Genomic DNA, 23,682 nt, shown 5'->3' with positions numbered 1-23,682 from the left:
AATTTACAGTGAGCATGCTCAATTGCATTTGCATTATGTTCCATTCAGAATCAGGCCCTACGTTTTTGTAATAGTTCTAACACTAAAGTACATTGAGGAATATCTTAATTAGGTGCAGAGGCGTAGCGAGGGCGGTGCCGGCGGAGCACACGCTCCGGGCGCAGGATGATTGGATGGCGCCGGAGCTGTGCTGTGGCACCGCCAGCTCGCTCGCTCGCCAGCCAGCTCCCCCGCCCGCCCGCCAGCCAGCCACCCCCCCCCCGGCAGCCAGCTAGCTAGCTTCCATCCCCGCCCGCTTCCCCACTCCGTCCGGTCCGGTGACAGAGAGACATGCTCGCTGCTGCTGCTGCTGCTATTTAAAATTCACGGGTCCCGCTGGACCGCTAGCCAATGGGCGCTTGCGGTCCAGCAGCCAATCAACTGATGGCTGCTGGACCGCGAGCGCCTATTGGCTAGCGGTCCAGCGGGAGATATGAATTTTAAGTAGCCGCATATCTCTCCCGGACGCAGAGCAGAGAGCCGTGAGCGGGCGGCAGTGTGCACACTGGCAGGGGGGAGGAGAGGGGAGGGGTGCACACACACACTGTCTCTGTCAGCACAGGCAGGGGGGCGCCTGGCTGTAACTATGGTGTACTCCCACCCTCCACCCACCCTGCTGCACCCACAAACCCACCCTACTGCAGCCACCCACCCACCCTGCTGCATCCTGCTGCAGCCACCCACCCACCCACCCTGCTACATCCTATTGCAGCCACCCACCCACCCTGCTACATCCTATTGCAGCCACCCACCCACCCTGCTGCACCCACAAACCCACCCTACTGCAGCCACCCACCCACCCTGCTGCATCCTACTGCACTCACCCACCCACCCTGCTGCATCCTACTGCACTCACCCACCCACCCTGCTGCATCCTACTGCACCCGCCCACCCTACTGCACCCTACTGCCCCCTTGGCATCGAGCATGAAGCCCCTTGGCATCGAGCATGAAGCCCCTTGGCATTGAGCATGAAGCCCCTGGCATTGAGGTAAGTGGCACTTATGTGTCAAATGTGTAATCGGCATTATGGTGTGTTGTATATAATGGGCATTGCGGAGTGTTTTATAGTATGTAATGGGCATTACGGTGTGTTATATAGTATGTAATGGGCATTACGGTGTGTTATATAGTATGTAATGGGCATTACGGTGTGTTATATAGTATGTAATGGGCATTACGATGTGTTATATAGTATGTAATGGGCATTGCGGAGTGTTATATAGTATGTCATGGGCATTGCGGAGTGTTATATAGTATGTAATGGGCATTACGGTGTGTTATATAGTATGTAATGGGCATTACTGTGTGTTATATAGTATGTAATGGGCATTGCGGTGTGTTATATAGTATGTGATGGGCATTACGGTGTGTTATATAGTATGTAATGGGCATTACGGTGTGTTATATAGTATGTAATGGGCATTACGGTGTGTTATATAGTATGTAATGGGCATTACGATGTGTTATATTGTATGTAATGGGCATTACGGTGTGTTATATAGTATGTTATGGGGATTACGGTGTTATATAGTATGTCATGGGCATTGCGGAGTGTTATATAGTATGTCATGGGCATCATGTGTGGGCTTATGTGTAATTGGAATTACAGAGTTCACTAAAATGTCCAATGGGCATTACGGTGTGTGGTATAATGTTGGTCCCTGCCCACTTTTCACTGTGCAGGAGCCTCACCTACTACAAATTGGGGGGGAGGGGGGGCGCGAAACATGCCTTTGCTCCGGGCGCCGCGGCACCTAGCTACACCACTGATTAGGTGACTAGAAGTTTAACAGCTTATTTTATAGTAAGTTGCTGTAAATTTTGAGAGCTTACACATTATTATGCACCATAACAAAAACAAGCTGGTGGGGATTCAGGGGCCCTGCATCATGCCCTCCCTCCTCCTCAAAAGCCTCACTGCTGTTTTCTGACCATACAGGGTTAAGCCATTTTCTCCTCTTAAATAATATTTCCTCCTCAGAAGATGAGGAGGAATCAGCAGCCACAGCCCCTTTATCCATCCTGGCATCTATCCTCACGGGGTGGAGCCTAGCCTTTTATAGGTGTGTGCGCACACAGTGGCGCGTATGTGTAATTCACACACACTATTACAGTGCCTGTAGCTAGGCTGCTACTCACTCCCTTGGCTGTGAGATGGTTAGAGAAGTTTTTATTTCACTCTACCTCATAGTTGCCTACTCTCCTGCAGGAGACTCCCTGAAATAGCAACAATCTCCCTCTCACCCTCATTAGTCTAGCAAGCTCCCTCATTTCATCTAGCCCACATTACACTTTTAATTTTTTTGGGAAAAAGGGAATGAGCGATAGATACATTTACATTGAATCATCAGCACCATTCCCCAGCACTTTAGCAAGTATAGTATCTCTTACTAACTGCTTTGGGATCATCTACATTTGGATATAGGTCATAATAAATGATTCCTCTCAGATGTAGCAGTACACACCCACGCTTCTTGGTGCCACGCTCACAATCTCTTTTCATAATCTTTCCATTTATGGAACTAGACACACCCTTTGGGAGGAGCATGACATGCCCCATCAATGGGGCGCTTTGAAAAATTTTACTACCAACTATAATCTCTCTGAAACTAGTTTTCAAAAGTAGCCAAGTATGCTCTACCTTCTCAGCGAACGTTGGGAGGCTTGTACCATTACCCATCAGCTGTTGCTAGATGGCAATTCGATTCCCTAGAAAAAATAGAGTTTGCCAGTTATAGATTTGTGCAAGCTAGTGTATACACTTACCTGAAATACAGCATTTTGGTTTTTCTCATGATATTATGCATGTGGTCAATTTAGGTGCAGATAGCCATAACTTTCAATGTGGGCATGGGTTGTAAATAAATAAAACATGCAGATTAAATATTTGCTGAACACACGCAGAATAATTATTTGCAGAAGACATGCAGAATAAACATTTTGGCAAATGATTTTATGGATTTTAGGTCTGCAAAAGCTGCCAAGCTTCGGAATATGTTATCTTTTTGTAGCCTATGGGCTACTAATTTGCATAAATGATCAGGAATTCACCCCTCCATCAACAGGGGCGTAGCTATGGTGGAGCCGGTATGTCCCCTGGCGCCGGAGCTATGCACTTTGCCACCGGCGGCTCCCCCGCTCCCCACAGCGCCTGCTCCCCGCTGCCTCTGCAGTGCACAGCGGAGGCCGCGGGACCTGCGGGTAATACAGCAGCGGCTGTGTAAGTGGCTGAGACGGGGGAGGAATAAAGCTGGCAACTGATCTTCAGCAGCGGCGCGGGAGAGGGTCAGCTGGCAGGTATGGGCTTAATCAGCAGCAGGAGTCCTGGACAGTCAGAAGCAGGCACAGCGACAGGGGGGAGTGTCACAGGGGACAGCCGTCCCGGGCAACAGCAAACTTACCTGTTTACCTCCCCCTCTGAGCAAGTCCTCCAGGAGCTACATTAGGGAAAAGGTACTTTTGTGTGTGTTGTGGGTGAATATTGGAGGTCCAGGGAGAGTGCTTTGGAGGTCCAGGGAGAGTGCTTTATTTAATAAACAGTGGCTTCTTCTATTGGATACTGTCTTGAATTTTTTAAGTGCATCTGACCCTGATGCACCAGCAGCGGGAGTGCCGGTATATGACGGACACACACACACACACACACACACAATCCTGCATTTACCCCTGGGTGTGTGGTATAATGTTAAGCCATGCCCCCAATTTGCTGCGCAAGAGCCCCGGTCTACCACAAATTGGGGGGTGGGCGCAAAACATGCCCTTGCTCCGGGCACCATGGCACCTAGCTACACAACTATACAGACAATAATCAGGCGCAGACTAAAAATCAAATTAATTGCTCTGAATAAATACTTGTAGGATAAGGTAGCAACTGGTATGCAGCTCCCAGCAAAGGTTAATAGAATAGAAATACACAAATTATTGAGAGCGCATAAGAACCAGTAAAAAATTAAACATTTATTAAAAACAACAGTATTAGACACTTAAAATGGTAGATACGGTAATTAGGTAATAAATATGGGCAATAATCCCTTATAGTAGGCAAGGTCCTATGGACCAGAGTCCTCGGACTAATTAAGTCTCCAATTGAATTTCCATTGAGTAGGGAATAAACAGTATAAGTTCCAGAAATATTGATCTCACCACTCGTTGTATTAGCGCATGAATGTCCTTGTAGTTCCACAAAGGTGGTCCGGAGCTTACCGGGTCAGTTGTTTGGCAGCTGGGTTGGATAGGCTCCAAGGGGGGATCTGCAATCTGCGGTCCTCGGACGCTGCGGTCGATGTTGTAATCGCTGTGTCAGGAGGAGATGGTTAGGCTTCCAAGCTGCAGGCGGTAACCATGTCCTCCTGACACAGCGATTACAACATCGACCGCAGCGTCCGAGGACCGCAGATTGCAGATCCCCCCTTGGAGCCTATCCAACCCAGCTGCCAAACAACTGACCCGGTAAGCTCCGGACCACCTTTGTGGAACTACAAGGACATTCATGCGCTAATACAACGAGTGGTGAGATCAATATTTCTGGAACTTATACTGTTTATTCCCTACTCAATGGAAATTCAATTGGAGACTTAATTAGTCCGAGGACTCTGGTCCATAGGACCTTGCCTACTATAAGGGATTATTGCCCATATTTATTACCTAATTACCGTATCTACCATTTTAAGTGTCTAATACTGTTGTTTTTAATAAATGTTTAATTTTTTACTGGTCCTTGGCCCTTATTCAGATATGATAACAGTACAAATTTGTTCTCAAAATGGGCAAAACCATGTGCACTGCAGGTGGGGCAGATGTAACATGTGCAGAGAGAGTTTAATTTGGGCGGGTGTGTTTAAACTAAAATCTAAGTTGCAGTGTAAAAATAATGCAGTCAGTATTTACCCTGCACAGAAACAAAATAACTCCCCCAAATCGAATTCTTTCTATACATGTTACATCTGCCATACCTGCAGTGCACATGGTTTTGCCCATTTTGAGAACAAATTTGTACTGCGATCAGATCTGAATAAGGACCCTTATGCGCTCTCAATAATTTGTGTATTTCTCACCTAGCTACACCACTGTCCATCAATGGCCGCTGTGTACTGCTGACTACTCATGCGCAAAATAGAAGTGAAATGATTGATCTTGTGATCTTTTCTTTTCTTACATATAACAAGGATGGGCTTTTTTCCTTTCCCCTGGATGTGATTTTTAGTACATTTGGGTGAATGTGAATTTCTTAATGCCACAAATAATGGGGATAGGAAATATTTAATATCTGGTCTAAAATTCAAAATTAGTCAATATGAACCTATCTCTGTGCCTCTCTTCACAATCTTCAATGTCAGTAATTTTCTGACTGGAAACCAGCTAGCGCCAAATTGACACCACCCTTAAATGAACCATTGTGGAAAAAAAAGGAAAGGTACTTATGAGTTATCCGGGCGCCCGATTTCTAAATCGGGTCGGATCGGGCACATCGCATCGCATCGCATGCGACCATCGGATGCGATGCGATGCGATGACCCGATTTTTCCATAGGAATCAATGTTAAAATGGACAGAGTCCATTTTAACATGGAATTCAATGGGAAAAAGGGGTCCTTTTCATACCCCTACTATCCAAGTGGGCATGGAGTTGGATATAAACCTGTGGCGAGCGTAGCGAGCCACCGAGCCCGAAGCGTGGCGAGCGTAGCGAGCCCCGCGAGGGGACATAGAATTCCGTCCCCTCGCGGGGCTCGCTTCGCTCGCCACGCTTCGGGCTCGGTGGCTCGCTACGCTCGCCACAGGTTTATATCCAACTCCATGCCCACTTGGATAGTAGGGGTATGAAGAGGACCCCTTTTTCCCATTGAATTCCATGTTAAAATGGACTCTGTCCATTTTAACATTGATTCCTATGGAAAAATCGGGTCATCGCATCCGATGGTCGCATGCGATGCGATGCGATGCGATGCGATATCGCATCGCATCTGATTGTATGCCGTAACTTAAGGCATACAATCAAAAAATCGGGCGCCCAGATAACTCATAAGTACCAAAGGAAATTACAACAAAGAATTGCGAAGGCACTCCTCTTGAAGTTTGGTACTTTCTGAAAGTGTTTAATGATTTATTGTTATACTATTCTTATGCCAAATTTAGATCTTATATATAGTATTAAAGATTGTAATCCTTCCCAGTGCTGTTCATGTACTTCCTCAGCAAGTGTTTGATGTTCACAGACAGGAGAGAAACACATGGTTAATGTCTACGTGTACCACAATTATTTCCCATTTAACAGCTTCTCCTGCATCCTATATATGAGGAATGCATACAATAGGAGAGTAATTACTCGGATTATGCAAGTCAGATAACAGCTTTCTGATTTTCTTTTTCTTTTTTTTGCGGCATAAGAAAGTGTGAGGTGATGGTACTACAGATGACATCAGAGGGAACATGGGAATCTAAACACCTCAGAATCTAAACCATTCACTGAGTAGTCATTTCCAGTCAGTGTGTCAGAGAGACTAATAATTCCATAATGTTAATTGTTGGGGAAAGTTCATTCAAATAGGGCAGTCTTGTAGAAAATGCTAGGCTGGTTTTATAATACAATAAAGAATACAATAAATACAATAAAACAACAGCAGTCTCTGGAGTTACAGCTATTGTAGAGGAACTACTACCACGCTACCGGCTGCAGAGTGACATCATATTGGTCGCATCGCATGTGATCCGATGCGATGCGATTTGACCCGATTTTTAATTGTACAGGCACCCTGTGGGTGATTGGTGCTGGCGTTGATAGTGGGGGTGGCGTTAACAATGGGGGTGCCTTTAACATAGTAATCACCCATCAGGGTGCTTGTACAATTAAAAATCGCATCGCATGCCATGCGATATTTTATTGTACAGTGCGGGTCTTTGGACCCGAAAATCGGTTCTCATCGCTTACCTTGATTAGTGGTATGCGATGGGCGCCGTGATAATACACAAGTACCGAAAAATGTATTTATGCATGCTGGCACCAGCAAACCTGACATTCTGATAAATGAAAAAATATTAAAATAAACACATGCTACAGAAAATAAATGTGGAAATATTTTATTAAAGAAAAACACTCCTCCAGAAACCTTGTGCACCATTATATAACTTACAAGTTCATGTTTGGTTCATTTAAAACAAAATACTATCTTAAAATGAAAGATGAGCGGTTCAGATTACCTTAAATGTAAACATACCAGAACTTTCAGTTTCTGAATACATCTGAGCCCTGGCTCGGGTTTTTTTTACCAGACTCCATATAAGGATCTGGTCTTGTGCTGAGGTCTGCTGTGTCCATCCCAAAATGACTGTGTGGTATCCATCTAAGTGTCTATGCAGTGTACATCTCCATGGCTAAGCTGTGTCCATCTACAAGTGGCTGTGCTGTGTCCATCTACAATTGTCTGTGCTGTGTCCAGCCACAGTCTGTGTCTCCAGCCCCCATAGTCTAATTCCATAACAAATTGATGCTGCATTGACTCCGAAGGCCCCACCCACAACGTTGCAGTGTGACTCTGGGCGGGATGTTGTAAAATTTGACGCCCCCCCTCGCCGGACATCGCATTATTAATAACGGCATATGTTGTAACATAGCAATAATTATAGCAAAGGACAGCTCTTGCGTTAAGAGCTCACACACCCGGCGCTGCTGCTGCTGCTGCGCCGGGCTCTCCTCCTCCCTGCACCCGGAAGAGGATCAGTGCAGGGAGGAGGTCACAGGTCCGGGCAGCACAGCTCTGTGCTGCCCAGACACAGATGAGGGGGGGAGGGGGCGATGAGGGGCGGCGGGGGGTTGGCGTGGGCGGCGGAGGGTTGCGGTAGAAGCCCATTGGCTTCTATGGGGCACCGCCAGATTTTTCTGGCGATGCCCCCCGCCGCGGTAACCCGGCGGGGGATGCTTATAGCATCCCAAAATGCGGTAAAAACCCCGTAACGAGGTTTTTACCGCATTTTTCGCTTAGAGATTCTCCCCCAGATGCTGTTATTAAAGCAAGGGACAGCTCTTGCGTTAAGAGCTGTCCCTTGCGATGCGGTGCCGGCACTGGACTTCCGGAGGCTGGGAGGGATCCGGACGGATCCCTCAAACAGCGATGCGGTAAGAAGCCCATAGGCTTCTGCAGGGAATCGCCAGCTTTTGCTGGCGATTCCCTCCGCAGCTCTGTCTCTGCGGAGGGACAGTACAGCATACAGAAATGCGGTAAAAACCCCGATAACGGGGTTTTTACCGCATTTCTGTGATAGAGAATCTCCCCCTCTGTATTGTCAGTTTCAAAAATAGTTAAATTTATACTGTTCTGCACACAGCACCCTAGTACACTGTACCGGGACTGACTCAGCACAGTGTGAGCCAAACTGCCAGTTAAAAAAATTAAAAATATAGATTGTTGTTTCCACTGGCGTAACTATAGCACCGCAGCCACCGCCACCGCGGGGGGGGCGCTGTGCATATGGGGGCACCGGGGGCTGCTGTTCTATAGTTACACCTCACCCCAATCCCCTGCAGGCTTACCTATTTCGCTGGTCCCGGCGGCTCCATTCTTCTGCTGAGGACCACCACAAAATGGCCGCCCCCATATAGCACACAGTTCTCTGAAACTGTCTGCTGTATGGGGGCGGCCATTTTGTGGTGGTCCTCAGCAGACGAACGGAGCCGCCGGGACCAGCGCGAAAGGTAAGGCTGCGGGGGATTGGGAGGGTTTGAATGGGTGGCGGGGGGGCGCCTAAAACGTAGCTACGCCGTTGGTTGTTTCATAGATTTGCTATAAACTCATAGTTGCCTACCCTCCTGCATTCTGCAGGAGACTCCCTGAAATAACAGCAATCTCCCTCTCTCCCTCATTAGTCTAGCAATCTCCCTCATTTCACCTAACCCACATTAGACTGTTATATTTTGGGGGGGAAAAGGAATGAGAGATATATACATTTATATTGAATCCTCAGCACCATTTCCCAGCACTTTACCAAGTATAGTAGCTCTTACTAACTGCTTTAGGGCTCATCTACATTTATATATGTCATTTTACAAGATTCTGGGTGCCACATTCACAATCTCTCCATATATGGAACTAGACACGCACTTTGGGTGGAGCATGACACTCCCCTTCAATATATACATTTATATTGAATCCTCAGCACCATTTCCCAGCACTTTACCAAGTATAGTAGCTCTTACTAACTGCTTTAGGGCTCATCTACATTTATATATGTCATTTTACAAGATTCTGGGTGCCACATTCACAATCTCTCCATATATGGAACTAGACACGCACTTTGGGTGGAGCATGACACTCCCCTTCAATGGGGCGCTGTGCAAAATTCTGCTACCAACTATAATCTCCCTGAAACTAGTTTACAAAAGTAGGCAAGTATGTATAAACTATTTGTACCGCTTCTCTGTGGCTCTGTGGCTCGCTGCAGACTTTGGCCTAAACTGCATGAAACAATATTGTGAGTGGTGAGGTGGTCAAAACTGAGTTGAAATGACTAGAAATTAATGTTATTGAGGTTAAAATACAGTAGTAACAAAAAAGACCCACATTCTGTGATTTTAACTTTTTGTATTTTTAGGGGGAAAAAATAACAGATACAAAACCAGTGAGGGCGATTTTGGCAAAACCAAAACCGGATGACGAATTAGAACTAAAACCATCAAAAATGGTGTGTGGAACATATCTACTTAAAAGTAGTAAAAGTACTTCATATGAAACCAAACACAAATGACAAATTCATTAAATACTTGGGCCACCCCTCCCCCTTATGCCACATCACCACCATGTTGGCGCCTCTCTCTTTGCTATCATGTGCTATCTCATACCTTATTGGGGGGGGGTTCTTAGAATGCACACCCTATATACATGAGGTGCCATCATGCTGGGACTTGTAGTTCTGCAAAGAAAAATACATGGTGCAGATGCACACTCCATATTATTAATCAATAATAGAGGTTCATGGTATATTAATTGGCCAAGAAATATTTGCCCACCAACCAGCTTCACAGTGACCTAATTTCTGGTGGGTCCCTAATACTAAGTTGAATCTGGGGTGCGGAACCCCGAAAAGGTTGGCATAGGCCAGTCACCCCAGGGCAGCACACAAGTGAGAAACTAAGCTAAAAGTGTATTAATAAGAAAGTAGCAGAAGCTAGAGGTTAAAAAGTGAAGTGCTAGAAAGTATAATTCCGTCTATCTCATACCTCCCAACATTGGTTGCACTGGCAGTGGAGGAAGAACACTTTCATGCGCCAAAGGTGCGCACCCAAAATTAGGGGCGGGCCTCTCTGCTCTCCCATATTTGCTGCTGTGTGGGGGGGGGGGGGGCATGGCCAGTGCTGTGAGAAATGCTGGCCATGCCCCCTGTTCCTCTCTTCAGTGAATAGCTAAGTAGAGCAGTGGGTAGCAGGGTTGACTCCCAAATGCTCCCCACCTCACCGCGGGACACTGCCGTTGCTGGTTGTGCTGCGCCCCCCCCCCCAAAAAAAAAAAAAAAAACAGGGTGGTCATACAAAAATCCTGACATATGGGCAGGGCCGGATTATAATGGAGGCACAAGGGGTCAGTGCCCCTGGTCCCCCCTCTAGCTTGGGGCCCCCTGTGGTTGGCATGTATTTAAAAAAAAAAAATTTTTTTTTTTTTTTTTTTTTAGCTAAAGGTTTTGTGCATGGGAGTGGGGTAGTGCTGCAGCTTCACCTATCTGCCAATGTGACAATGATTAATGGTGCTGAGCATCGGGAGACAAGGCACACCGATTGCACAAGTGTGCAGTACATTACTGGGAGTTGACTAAGTCCCATGACATTTTGCACCAGAGGGCAGAGGCTGAGAGGTTTGTGCTGAGCTCTGATTGGTGGAGCTCATTATATGCTTCTCAGGCCCATGGAGAACAACAGCAGCAGCTTAGTCATGGGAGGGTTTTTAATCAGAGGCAGCACTAGGACTGTGAGGTCTCCTACAGAGTAAGGTGCAGCAGAGGGACAAACACAGGCTTTTCATATGTTATGTATGTGTGTGTGTGTGTGTGTGTGTGTGTGTGTATGTGTGTATGTGTATACATATATATATATATATATATATATATATCCCCTGCAGTTAACCATTGACCAAGTTTACTCTGCCTTTATTCTGTGTTTTGACAGTGTAATATTATCCCATGCAGTTTGCGGCCAGTAATGACAAGTGCAAGGGGGCCCCCCTGTCTAAAGTACCCCGGGCCCTCCGAAGGCTTAATCTGGCACTGCATATGGGAGGTATACTATCTTCCTGAACATCACTGTGGGGACGGCGCTGCATAGGAGGGGAACTTATGCGGGGTACACACCAGGACGACCCGCTCACGATGCACATCGTGAGCGGGTCGTCAGTGTCTCGTCCGACCCGCTCACGATGACGCGGGGGGGCACGACCCGCTCACGATGTGCACCGTGAGCGGGTCCGATCCGATGGCGACCCGCACCCGGCTGTATGGTCGTCATTGAGATCCTACCTGCAGCAGGTAGGATCTCAATAACGACCGACCGACCCGCGGGACCGCGCATCGGATCGGTATCGGTCCACACCAGGTCAGAAAAGGGCCCAATCAGCACACAATCTACATCCAATTGATCGGAATTGGATCTAGATTGTGGGGATCGGGCCCTAGTCGTCCTGGTGTGTACCCAGCATTACTTGACAGAGACAGTAGGATGCAGAGAGGCCCACTACTAGGAGGGAGCCTGCTACACACAGGGCCAATCAGGCATTAATACGGCCCTGTCAGTTGCCCATATGGACCCATTCAGAACTGAAGGATCTGCAGCGCATGCGGACCCGTACTGCACGTGTTCTCTATTTTTATAACTGTTCATACAGGAGGGCATTAAACTGTCAGTGATTGACAGTCTGATTCTATCTAAGTGCTGCAACAACAGCCCCTATTTCTTAAAATGTAGGCGTGTTGCTGGTGTTACGGGGAGTGAAGGGACCAGGATCTCTTTCAGAGGACAGATGTAGTAATGCGGCAGCCAGCTTGCGTGACTATCCGTCACTCAGCCGAGCGATAGTGTTTGAGATTATTCTACTGAGTAGTTAAATTGTCAAAAAGGTACATTTATTACACCTTCTAAAAATGAAACCTGGTGGTGGTTGCTATTGGCAACACCACTTTCTATTTATAGAAACTTTAGTAGCTTTACCCCAAATGTCTTCAACTGAAAAGCAAATGGGAATCTCACAACTAATGTAAATAGCAGTTGGACTAGAAGATATGGTTACAGTAAATCACGATTATACTGCCATTGCAAATTATAATGTAATTGTTTCGCCAGGACGTGTGAGAAGCTATGTTAACGAGCACTAGCAGTTACTAGCCGTGTCTCCGGAGAAATGGCCGCCGTCGTAGAAGGAGACACTTCTCACTTCGGGCTCTAGAAACTGTGTATACGCTACATTGCGGTAAATTTGAGAAGTAGCAGCGGCTTCGCCAACATGGACGAGACCCGGAGCTCATCCAGCGGCTCCAGCTTCACCTCCCCCCCGGTGAAAATGCTGGCAGCACGGCTGAGAGAGTGTAAGAAGCGGCCGGGGGCGCCGCCGTCCTTCTGGTTGGAGAGGCCGCCCGGCCGCAGTGAACTAGAGGTCAGCATTGTGTGGATGCAGGGCCGGGTGATAGAGGTGCGGCCTGAACGCGGTATTACGCTACGCCTGAGTGACGACACTCACACCTTCACCGTGTGCGGGGCCGACAGGGTGCCCAAGGGCAAGCCGTGCCTGCAGCAAGGTAACCCAGAGACGTCATATCGTGCTGCGTGATGTCATGTGTACCACACTCACCTTTCAATTAATGTAAGCAGCTCCGTGTGCCTAGTGCCTACCCTGCTGTACCTGGGTCTACACTGACGCAAATACATCTGTCCCATAAGCCACCAGGACGTGGCTGAAAGGATTCGGCATGAAAAGCCGGTGGTCGGGATCCCGGCGTTCAAAATCCCGACGCCGGAATCCCGAACGCCGAAATCCCGACAAGGGGGGACGTGGATCGCCCCCCCCCCCCCCTGCGGGCTCACTGCGCGCTCACTGCGCTCGCCACGCACCGGGCCCGGTGTCTCGCTACGCTCGGCACACTAATTTATTCTTCCTCCGAGGGTGTCGTGGACACCCACGGGGGGAGAAAGTGTCGGGATTCCGGCGTCGGGATTTTGAACGCCGGGATCCCGACCGCCGGGATTTAAACTGCATCCCGGCTGAAAAGCTGGAACAGGCCGGGTTTGCATAATAATCTGACCTGAGTACCAAGCAACACCTGCTGTTACAGGGCACCATTTAAGACCACTGCCAGTTGCCATCAGGATAATTATTCTAAAACTAGTAAGCCTGCTTAAAGCAAAATCTTTGAAATCTAATCTACCTATCTCAGGGTTGCCGACTTTTTCTGTCTCCTCTCCGGGAGAAGCCCGGAGAGGAGACTTCCAGCTGCAGTTCGGGGAGTCGGGGCTTGAGCTTTACATAATTAAGCCCCGCCCCCAGGATGAGAAAAACCCCCAATTCACGGTTTTTCGTGGAGGGGGCGGGGCTAAAATGGCGCGATTTTAGCTCCGCTCTTTCCTCTGAGACCCGTGGATTGACGCATTTCAATCCAAAGGTATGGGGGAAGACGCCGCAAATGGGGGGGGAGGGGGGTGTGGCGTGGGGGTTCCCCGGAGGGTTGCCCACCTTTCCGGGGGGCCGGGAGGAGGACCCGATTTTCGGGATGGACCAGCAGATGGACAGCTTTCCCGGCGATGTTGTGGGAGCGCGCAGCCATACACACTGGGCAGCTTTGAGCTAAAAGCCGCTCAACGCTCAAACCTGCTGTTTTGAGCGACTTTCAGCTCAAAGTCACCCAGTGTGTATGGACCATTACTAACAAAGATGCTGCCAATATTTTACATAACTTGCCCCTTTGGCTCAGTCCCAAGGTGTTCCCCCACCCTGGTGCCATGTCCCACTGTGTTGCTGTGTTCCTAACGTTGCCAGCTATGGGCTAATGAGTAATTTGCATGCACATTGTGCTTTCACCTAGTGGGGGACTTGGCAAAGTTGGGAAGGCTTTACTGAAGCCATAATGGTCTTTGCGGGTGGATGGTGTGAATGGTACAGTCACAAAGTGTGGCATCCCTTTTAAAAGTTCTATAGGTTTTCCGTCTAATTCTTAGGCGGTAAATCAATTACAAGAGCAGAAACATTTGCAACCTATCCTGAGGTTTAATTATTATTATTATTTTTTTTTAAGGCTGTCCTATTATATTAGGTCTCCCGATAATAGCCATTACGGACAATCAGCCTTGTTTGTTGCATACACACTTGCCAATGCTGGCCGAAATAGCAGGGGAAGCGGGGGCATGCTGCATTTTGCATGTACAGACAATGGTGATGTCGTGCATACACACTGGACGATATTCAAATTAATTTAAACTGGCATCCAGTGAAAGGTTATTTGTGGAAAAATAGTTTGTCAAAGTAAATCTGGAAACTGAAGACATACACCAGACATCTTTCTTTTCATGATCTATGACTTAAACATAGTGGCCAACCTTTTAAAACCTATAGCTTATTATTAACAGTTTCTTATATAGCGCACACATATTCCACAGCGCTTTACAGATAATATTTGAGCATTCACATCAGTCCCTGCCCCAGTGGAGCTTACAATCTAAATTCCCTACCACATATACAGTATATGCACACACAGACATTCTAGGGTTAATTTTTGTTTTAAGCCAATTAACCTACCAGTATATTTTTGGAGTGTGGGAGGAAACCGGAGTACCCGGAGGAAACCCATGCAAGCACGGGGAGAATATACAAACTCCGCACAGTTAGGGCCATGGTGGGAATCGAACCCACGACCTCATTGCTATGTAGAGGTATTCCAAAACCATACACTGTATTTTCAATATACATTATTTTTGCTTATAAAGTACCAGTCATATTACCATCCCTATGTACCGGTCAAGGCTGCAAGGTAAATCCCTTTCAACACATGCAACCATTGGTTCCATTTTTTCAGACTGTAAAACCCAGTTATATCCATTCAAACGCAAGTGGCGATGTACTGAGAGGGAGATATTTGAAGCTGCCTTATAGGAATTCGTGCTATCCATGCATGTTATGTGCTGGTGATACCACTTCTCCATCATGTATTAATGAGGAGATACAGATGGAGCTGGCCTTGCTCTTGCAGGGGATGGCAGAAGAATCGCCAGCCACCATCCCCCGCCAGCCGTCATCTGATCTGCGAAAGTGGACGCGTGCGCACGAGATGCGCGCGAGTACCCTTCCGACGGCGCTTCCCCCGGGGTCCCCGCCGGCGGTCACCTGGGGTCCCCACCGCCTCCCCGTTCTCCCACCTAACCCTGTCCGTCTCCTTGAAGCGTAGACGGACAGGGTTCCCTTCGCTCCGCCGCCCGGAAACTAAGATGTACGTGCGTGTGAGATGCACGCGTGTCTCAGTCAGATGGAGTGCCTCGCCAATCTGGCGATTCGCCAGAAAGAGGGAGGCTGGCTCCATCTGTATGTCAGTAATTACAAAAAAGCTTGCCAATGTGCTGACAGTTTTATGAAGGTTCAGTGGCACTGACCGTTCTGACATCTGCAGCTACCGATTTTGACAGCTGTAGGTGTTCTAGGCTGTGAATAAAAAGACAAAATACACGAGAAAAAACTGAGCAGTGCTACTGATAATAATTTCATAACCAGATTGGTAGGTCTATTACAATGATTTATTAATGCATATTAAAAAACATACTAAACCAGTGAAAAAACATAAATGTCATGCTATAACTGAAATAAAATGTAATGAGATTGAGAAATGTGCTCAAAGTCCTCACCAACCACAAGTTTTTTTGGAACTAGCCTGGAGAGTCCCGATTTTTAAAGGTCCATTGGAAACAGAAGTCCCCACAATAACGGTCCAGAGGGAGAACAAGATGGAAGGTAGTTCTTGCAAGGAGTGGCCCAAGGTGGCACAAATAACCAACTCCTAATGCTGATTGTATGAAGCCGGATAGTGTCCTCAACCTCTTGGTACCATGATGGATTCGATTTTTGTATCCGAAATGAAAGATGGAAAAGGGGTTCAGATGGAAATAATCGGGTCTGCAATCCAGTGGTCCTTGGTTGGGAGGAGCAATAGCTTCCATTTTATAGCATAACATTGATGTTTTTATCACTGGCTTAGTATGTTTTTTGATATGCATTATTTTTATATGCATAGTTTTTTTTCTTTTATATTTTGCATTCTGTACAGGACTGACTATCCTGTTGTAGAGCAGCAGCTGGTTAAGACCGCTCCTGTCGGGCTCCCTTGGTCCAATTTCACCTTGTGTGATTTGGGCCTCAATTTTGGTTTTCCTTGTGCATAAGAAGATCTCACATTGGTTGCAAGATCTCACTTATGCCCGGTGGAGACAGCGGTTGGGTGAGGCATAGCGCATTAGGCTGATGTGCATTGGGTTTGGCAGTGATCTGTAGAAGGAGTTTTCAATCCTCCACTGTGGCAGATGAGCTGTTAGTACATTTCCTTGCTCCTGCATCCTGCTCCACCTCGGCAAAGCAGAAAGAGCTATAGCGGCATGATCAGGCCACTATAATACATCTCTTGTGTGTGTGTGTGTGTGTGTGCACCATTCCAGAGCATGGGAAGTGTGGAAACGCATAAGATATATTTGCAAAACCATTTTGTGCTGAACTTTACTCCGTTCCTTTATGTAAATCATTCAAAAGTGAAACAATATTGAGGTTTTGTACCACAATATTTTCCAAGGTGTATTGTTCTTCGCCTGTCATATTTCATGATCTGCTGACTAACTTCTGACACAAAAGGTTTCTAATGTTTTATAATCCAGGATTTATTACTTATGTGACATTTAGGTCCTCGTCGGGATGACATGAAGTAGCTGGCTACCGCATTCTTAAGAGCATATGCACTAACATAAGCAAATAATAATACAAAGGACAGCTCTTGCGATATGAGCTGTCCTTTGCGATGTGGCTCTGGGGCTGGGCTTCCAGGTCTGAGACCCGGTAATCCCTCGGTGCATGTGCAGAGTGACTGTATTGGCCGCGGGGCATGCTGGGAGGGATCCGTAACAGATACCTCAAACAGCGATGGGGAGAGAAGACCATAGGCTTCTATAGGTAGTATTGACTCTAGGCTTGTTTAACCTCATCTGCTGAGAGCAGCATATCTGCTTTTCCAGCTCCATGGGCAACCAGCATGAAACCCGCCTCCCCCCCATGGCAACCAGCAATGCAATAACCCCTGCAATGAGCATGTAAATCCCTTGCAACAAGTATGTAGATAAGCAGCACTTATTTGGCATAATGGTTATATGGGTTTTTTGTTTTCTTATGTAAAAGGATGGTCAACACCCTGCCCGAAAAAAAAAAAAAAATCCTAGAATTAATACTATTTAGGAATACCGTATTTGCAATCCAGTGGTCCTTGGTTGGGAGGAGCAATAGCTTCCATTTTATAGCATAACATTGATGTTTTTATCACTGGCTTAGTATGTTTTTTGATATGCATTATTTTTATATGCATAGTTTTTTTTCTTTTATATTTTGCATTCTGTACAGGACTGACTATCCTGTTGTAGAGCAGCAGCTGGTTAAGACCGCTCCTGTCGGGCTCCCTTGGTCCAATTTCACCTTGTGTGATTTGGGCCTCAATTTTGGTTTTCCTTGTGCATAAGAAGATCTCACATTGGTTGCAAGATCTCACTTATGCCCGGTGGAGACAGCGGTTGGGTGAGGCATAGCGCATTAGGCTGATGTGCATTGGGTTTGGCAGTGATCTGTAGAAGGAGTTTTCAATCCTCCACTGTGGCAGATGAGCTGTTAGTACATTTCCTTGCTCCTGCATCCTGCTCCACCTCGGCAAAGCAGAAAGAGCTATAGCGGCATGATCAGGCCACTATAATACATCTCTTGTGTGTGTGTGTGTGTGTGTGCACCATTCCAGAGCATGGGAAGTGTGGAAACGCATAAGATATATTTGCAAAACCATTTTGTGCTGAACTTTACTCCGTTCCTTTATGTAAATCATTCAAAAGTGAAACAATATTGAGGTTTTGTACCACAATATTTTCCAAGGTGTATTGTTCTTCGCCTGTCATATTTCATGATCTGCTGACTAACTTCTGACACAAAAGGTTTCTAATGTTTTATAATCCAGGATTTATTACTTATGTGACATTTAGGTCCTCGTCGGGATGACATGAAGTAGCTGGCTACCGCATTCTTAAGAGCATATGCACTAACATAAGCAAATAATAATACAAAGGACAGCTCTTGCGATATGAGCTGTCCTTTGCGATGTGGCTCTGGGGCTGGGCTTCCAGGTCTGAGACCCGGTAATCCCTCGGTGCATGTGCAGAGTGACTGTATTGGCCGCGGGGCATGCTGGGAGGGATCCGTAACAGATACCTCAAACAGCGATGGGGAGAGAAGACCATAGGCTTCTATAGGTAGTATTGACTCTAGGCTTGTTTAACCTCATCTGCTGAGAGCAGCATATCTGCTTTTCCAGCTCCATGGGCAACCAGCATGAAACCCGCCTCCCCCCCATGGCAACCAGCAATGCAATAACCCCTGCAATGAGCATGTAAATCCCTTGCAACAAGTATGTAGATAAGCAGCACTTATTTGGCATAATGGTTATATGGGTTTTTTGTTTTCTTATGTAAAAGGATGGTCAACACCCTGCCCGAAAAAAAAAAAAAAATCCTAGAATTAATACTATTTAGGAATACCGTATTTGCCGGCCCCCCAACATTTCCACACAAAATATAGAGTTTGTTATATAAGTGCACCCGGCGTATAAGACGACCCTCCCACTTGGAGGCAGGTTTTTCAGGGGAAAAAAGTAGTCTTATACGCCAGCAAATACAGTATATTCAATTACAGTTGAAACTGCTGAATTGTCAGAAAGATGGCAGTTTCCGACTGACTTAGGTCAGATGGGGTTCTGATCTATTCATTGCTGGCTACTTTTTTCCAACAGGTCGTAATGCTCCAACCTGTCGGAAACCAGGTGGATTGGCGGAATAGCCACAGATCCACCTGTTTTTGACTTGAACCAGGCCAAATCCAACAAGTTTTGGCCCTTTTTTTTCTGGCAATCTCAAAACAACTTGAAAAGATGTTGGATTGAGGCAGGGAGGATGGCGCCGGGTGGGCAGCAGCAGCTCACCTGACGCCATCCACCTGTCGCGCTCCCTTACACTGTCGCTCACCAGTCCCGGCCGGGTGAGCAGCAATCAGCTGCCAAATCCGACTGTCTGATTTGCCCGCCGATATGTATAGGTAGTGTTGGATCCATTCCGACAAATGAATGTTGGAAGGGATCCGACACTAATTGAATATATACCAGAGGGTATCTCCAGCTTTTGCTGGTGATACCCCTCGCAGCAGTACTGGCCTGCGGTCTTTAATGCATTCCAAAATGCAGTACACGCCCAAAAATGGGGGTTTTACTTCCTTTTCGCTTTAGGGCATCTCTCCCCAAATAGCTTAACTAAATTTTTCTAATATTTGATTGTAAACTTATCACTGATCATACTTTGGTTTGATTTGTATGAATTTGAAATATTGTACAGCCAAGTTGATAAAATCATTGCTTTATAAATATAGGATAATCATGTATTTATTTTTAAATAAAAGGAAATCCTACTGCAATATACTTCTGGCCTTTTGATCCATAATGTTTTTTTCCCCACTTTTGCTAGCTCTGTAGCTATAAACAGCCTGACTGTGTAATCCTATAACTGGAAACCATAAAACCTCCCTATAATAAAGTAGGGAACTATTTAGATTCCTTTCTAGGAACACAAGCTGATTCCAGTAAAAGCTTTATCATGCATACTATGTAGTTTACATTTACTGCGCATGTTTGAAGTATATATTTTTTTCTGCATAAAAAATGTGTTTATATTGGGCATATCTTTCATCAGTTCACTTATAGTCTAGACGTATTGTACAGGAACATAGAAATGATCTTACTATCTAATATAAATATATACAGTATATATGTGTGTGCTTATGAAGCTTGTAACCGCCACTTCAATTTTTCGCCCGATGCCTTCTCACTGATCAGATACACGCAGGTTGGTAGCGGCACTCTTGGTCCTACTTTAAAAAAAAAAAATACTTTACAGGTGATCTTCAGTGTTTGGCTTAATTTACAAAACTGTCCTCCGAAATGAGGACTGTCATGGAAATTAAACGGAAATGTAGAAAATCACCTGCTTGTGTATTTTCTGTGCATGAGACAACAATTGATGCTACCTGCTTGAGTGTATGTTCTTTGAGGCTAATTTGATACCCCTCAAGTTGGTATATTTTTAACTTGCGTCTTAACCAGTTTCCAATTTATAGCCTTCATCTCTCTACCCTCTATCCATGTACATGCTCTACCTATGCTTTATCTATGTCTATAGAGATAGACATGCTCTATCAATGGTACATACAGTACTCTATCTATAATTCATTTTTCTTCTAAAGTTTACAAATGTGTTAAGAATTATTTCTGAATGTTTCTACTTTATTTTCAATTAGTTTGTTTAATACCCTTTCTATTATTTTTTTTAATTTATTGTGTTAAAATCTGATTTTTTTTTTTTTTTTATAAAATAAATTCTAGGAAGGCCAATACAAAAATGAGAACATTGCCAATGCAAGGAAAGCTAGATTTAAAAGAAATCATATGCAGAAAAGCACATCCGTTTTAATAGATGATGTTAAAATAAACATTTGGTATGTTTTTTCATAAGAACACTTAAGTAGGGGTGAGAAGGAGGGAGGGGGGGGGTGTTAAGGGGCTCAGACGGCCCTGACCAGGAGCATTGTGGAGATTTTTTTGGAGACCCATGTTTTGTGGAAAGCATTGAGGATAGAAGACCATATGAGAGAGTTTTGCTGGAGGCATAACAGAGGCATCGTTTTTTGGGACATCTTGTGTGATTTAATATAGAGATGCTATAGAAATTCTTATTGTTTGGTCTGGAGTATGGAGGCCAATTATTGGCCCTTTTTTTGTTTTGTTTTTAATTCTGGACTTCGTAGTGTTCCTTCTAGGAACCAAATGAGGCAGGGCGCTGGAGGGGCGTGCCCGGGCACGCCGACGTCACTAGAGGGGGCGTGCCCGGCACGCCGACGTCACTAGAGGGGGCGTGCCCGGCACGCCGACGTCACTAGAGGGGGCGTGCCCGGCACGCCGACGTCACTAGAGGGGGCGTGCCCGGTCCGCCGACGTCACTACAGGAGGCGTGCCCGGTCCGCCGACGTCACTACAGGAGGCGTGCCCGGTCCGCCGACGTCACTACAGGAGGCGTGCCCGGGCCGCCGCGTCACTACAGGAGGCGTGCCCGGGCCGCCGCCTCACTACAGGAGGCGTGCCCGGGCCGCCGCCTCACTACAGGAGGCGTGCCCGGGCCGCCGCCTCACTACAGGTGGTGTGCCCCGTCCGCCGCGTCACTACAGGGGGCGTGCCCGGACCGCCGCATCACCAAAGGAGGCGTGCCCGGGCCACCGCATCTCTGAAGGGAGCTTGTCTGGCCATGACTACGTCACTGAGCTGCCAAGACGTAGCCATGGCCGGGCAAGCCCCCTTCAGCGATGCGATGGCCCGGGCACTCCGGCGGGACAGACTGCAGGCTGATTTAGTGGGGCGCTGCTAGAGGGGCAGGGCGCATTTTGCCCTTTAAAAATCGGGCAGGGCGCAGCGCCCCGCTAAAACAGCCTAGCGGGAACACTAACTTCGGGATTGAAATACTGGTGCACATTGTTGCCCTGCATAAAGGCCAAATACATTGATGGACATCTATGTTTTGATTTCTTTGTATGGGTTGTTGCTGCCATTTTGTTAAAATATCATTACAATAGCCTTATTACTAATATAATTACTGCGAAAAATGTTAATGCATTGATACTTATTTTACCCGTTGTATAATAAATTATCAAAGTTGTAATGGCTGCATGGTGTACCTAACCTAGATGGAGATTGTAGGGTGTCTGCAGAACACTGGGATAAAAGGTCCAGCAGTCTTTGTATGCTCTGGGTTTGTAAAAGTTCTTTTCACTTCAGCGTCAGTGTTTTTTTTTCTGCAAATCTGTTGCATTTGTAAAAAAAAAGTATGAAAAATTTTAATATAAAAGCCAAACTAAACTGGGGGTGGGGGGTGGGGGGGGGGTGGGGGTGGGGGGGGTGTGGTTGTTTGTGATTCCAGTTAATGGATGCCCATAATTGCATATTGCCTTTCACTTTAGATAGGGAAAGATGCAAATGTTTAGGAGTCCATTGTTTTATCGCTCTGACCACTTCCTGTAGTGCTTAAATTGAGCTGTGTAAAATGGCTAAAGCTGACTGAAGTGCTTGGCACTATGTGAAAAGTGCAATTTGGGTACCAACATAGAAGACTGTGAGCAGAAATACCAGTGCTGGCAGTTGTTCTCGTCTGAATGGAACAACATATGACTTCCTCCATCTGGTGCCCGGCACTGACAACCAACCGACTCAAACAATTATATTGTCCCCTTAATGTACACTTTATAAAGCCTTTTTAGTTTTCTTTTAAAAATGCATTTATTGTACTATTCCATACCAAACATTTTTTCTTTTGTTTAAGCTTTGTTGTTATGTTGTCTTACGGTATGTACACACGGGCTGTTCGGTGGCTGCTGATTTCGATATCTGAGGTCGTCAGAGTGCCGACATTGGCTGGCAGGGAGGGAGGGACGGTGTGGGGGAGCGAGGGCCATGCTGCATTGTGCAGCTTTACCCTCGTTACGAGATAGTAGAAATTGAGTATTCTGCACTGTCTATTTCCATTTTCGGTTCCGGCTCAGCGCATGGTGTGATTAAAACTAGCTATCGTTTTGATACTTGATAGTCAAAATCGCACCGTGTGTACACACGATAACAATGTGTAGGTATGTAAAGACTGCTTTAAACATGATATGATGACTATTTGTTTTTCCTTTTTTTTTTTTTTCTTCACAGGAAAATATGTCATGGTGATGGGCTTTGTTTTGTCTTGCCACCCGGAACCCATTTTGCGAGCTGTGAAAATCACTGATCTGTCTGACAACCCTGTACATAGCAGCATGTGGAATATAGAGGTAGAAGACTTGCACATGAACATTAAATCCACCCGACGGGTCTGATTTGGAAGCTTCATTACAGCTTCATCTGAGGAAACTGTTGCAATTGTGACTAAAGTCGCCAAAGCCATCTCAATACCAAATGTAAACTGCTCAATTTTTTTTCTTTCTGCACCATCTTTACACACTTGGAGAATACTATATTTTGTATATCTTACATTTGGTTTCAATTTGTCAGATATTTAATTTGTATATACGCCCTGGAATTTAAGATTGTGCTGCTAATAAATGGAGTCTGTATTTGCTAATGTGTATTTCTTTTTGTCAGGATTTCGTCGGTCGGGAATCCGGCGTCAGGATTTTGACCGCCGGGATTTCATACTGATCCCATTCATAGGCAGTGAGCACTAAACTGCAACTTTTCTCATCTGCAAGACACTGCGTCCCGGGTGGGAATGGCAAAGGGCTGGCTGTTGTAGCAGGGTGCATCAATAAAGGCATGGACCAGCACCA

At 46.2% G+C, this 23,682-nt stretch overlaps 1 protein-coding gene across 1 annotated transcript; it reads left to right on the top strand.

Annotated features, from left to right (window-relative positions):
• Positions 1 to 12,475: 12,475 nt before the first annotated feature.
• On the top strand, positions 12,476 to 23,472 carry RMI2 (RecQ mediated genome instability 2). The gene is made up of 2 exons (XM_083153346.1): positions 12,476 to 12,808; positions 23,069 to 23,472. Exons 1-2 carry the CDS (start codon positions 12,517 to 12,519, stop codon positions 23,230 to 23,232), a joined length of 456 nt encoding a protein of 151 aa, XP_083009472.1. The 5' UTR covers positions 12,476 to 12,516; the 3' UTR covers positions 23,233 to 23,472.
• Positions 23,473 to 23,682: the final 210 nt, after the last annotated feature.

Source organism: Crinia signifera, chromosome 7 (assembly GCF_055691185.1).
Source record: "Crinia signifera chromosome 7, ASM5569118v1, whole genome shotgun sequence".
Classification (NCBI taxonomy): domain Eukaryota; kingdom Metazoa; phylum Chordata; class Amphibia; order Anura; family Myobatrachidae; genus Crinia; species Crinia signifera.
Note: the sequence above shows the minus strand (reverse complement) of the source record. Positions and strands in the feature narration are given on the sequence as shown.

Coding starts and splice junctions, on each gene's coding strand:
- RMI2 (XM_083153346.1), top strand. CDS start 12,517: ATGGACGAGACCCGGAGCTCATCCAGCGGCTCCAGCTTCACCTCCCCC. Junction 12,809..23,068: donor CAAGCCGTGCCTGCAGCAAG/GTAACCCAGAGA, acceptor TTTTCTTCACAG/GAAAATATGTCATGGTGATG.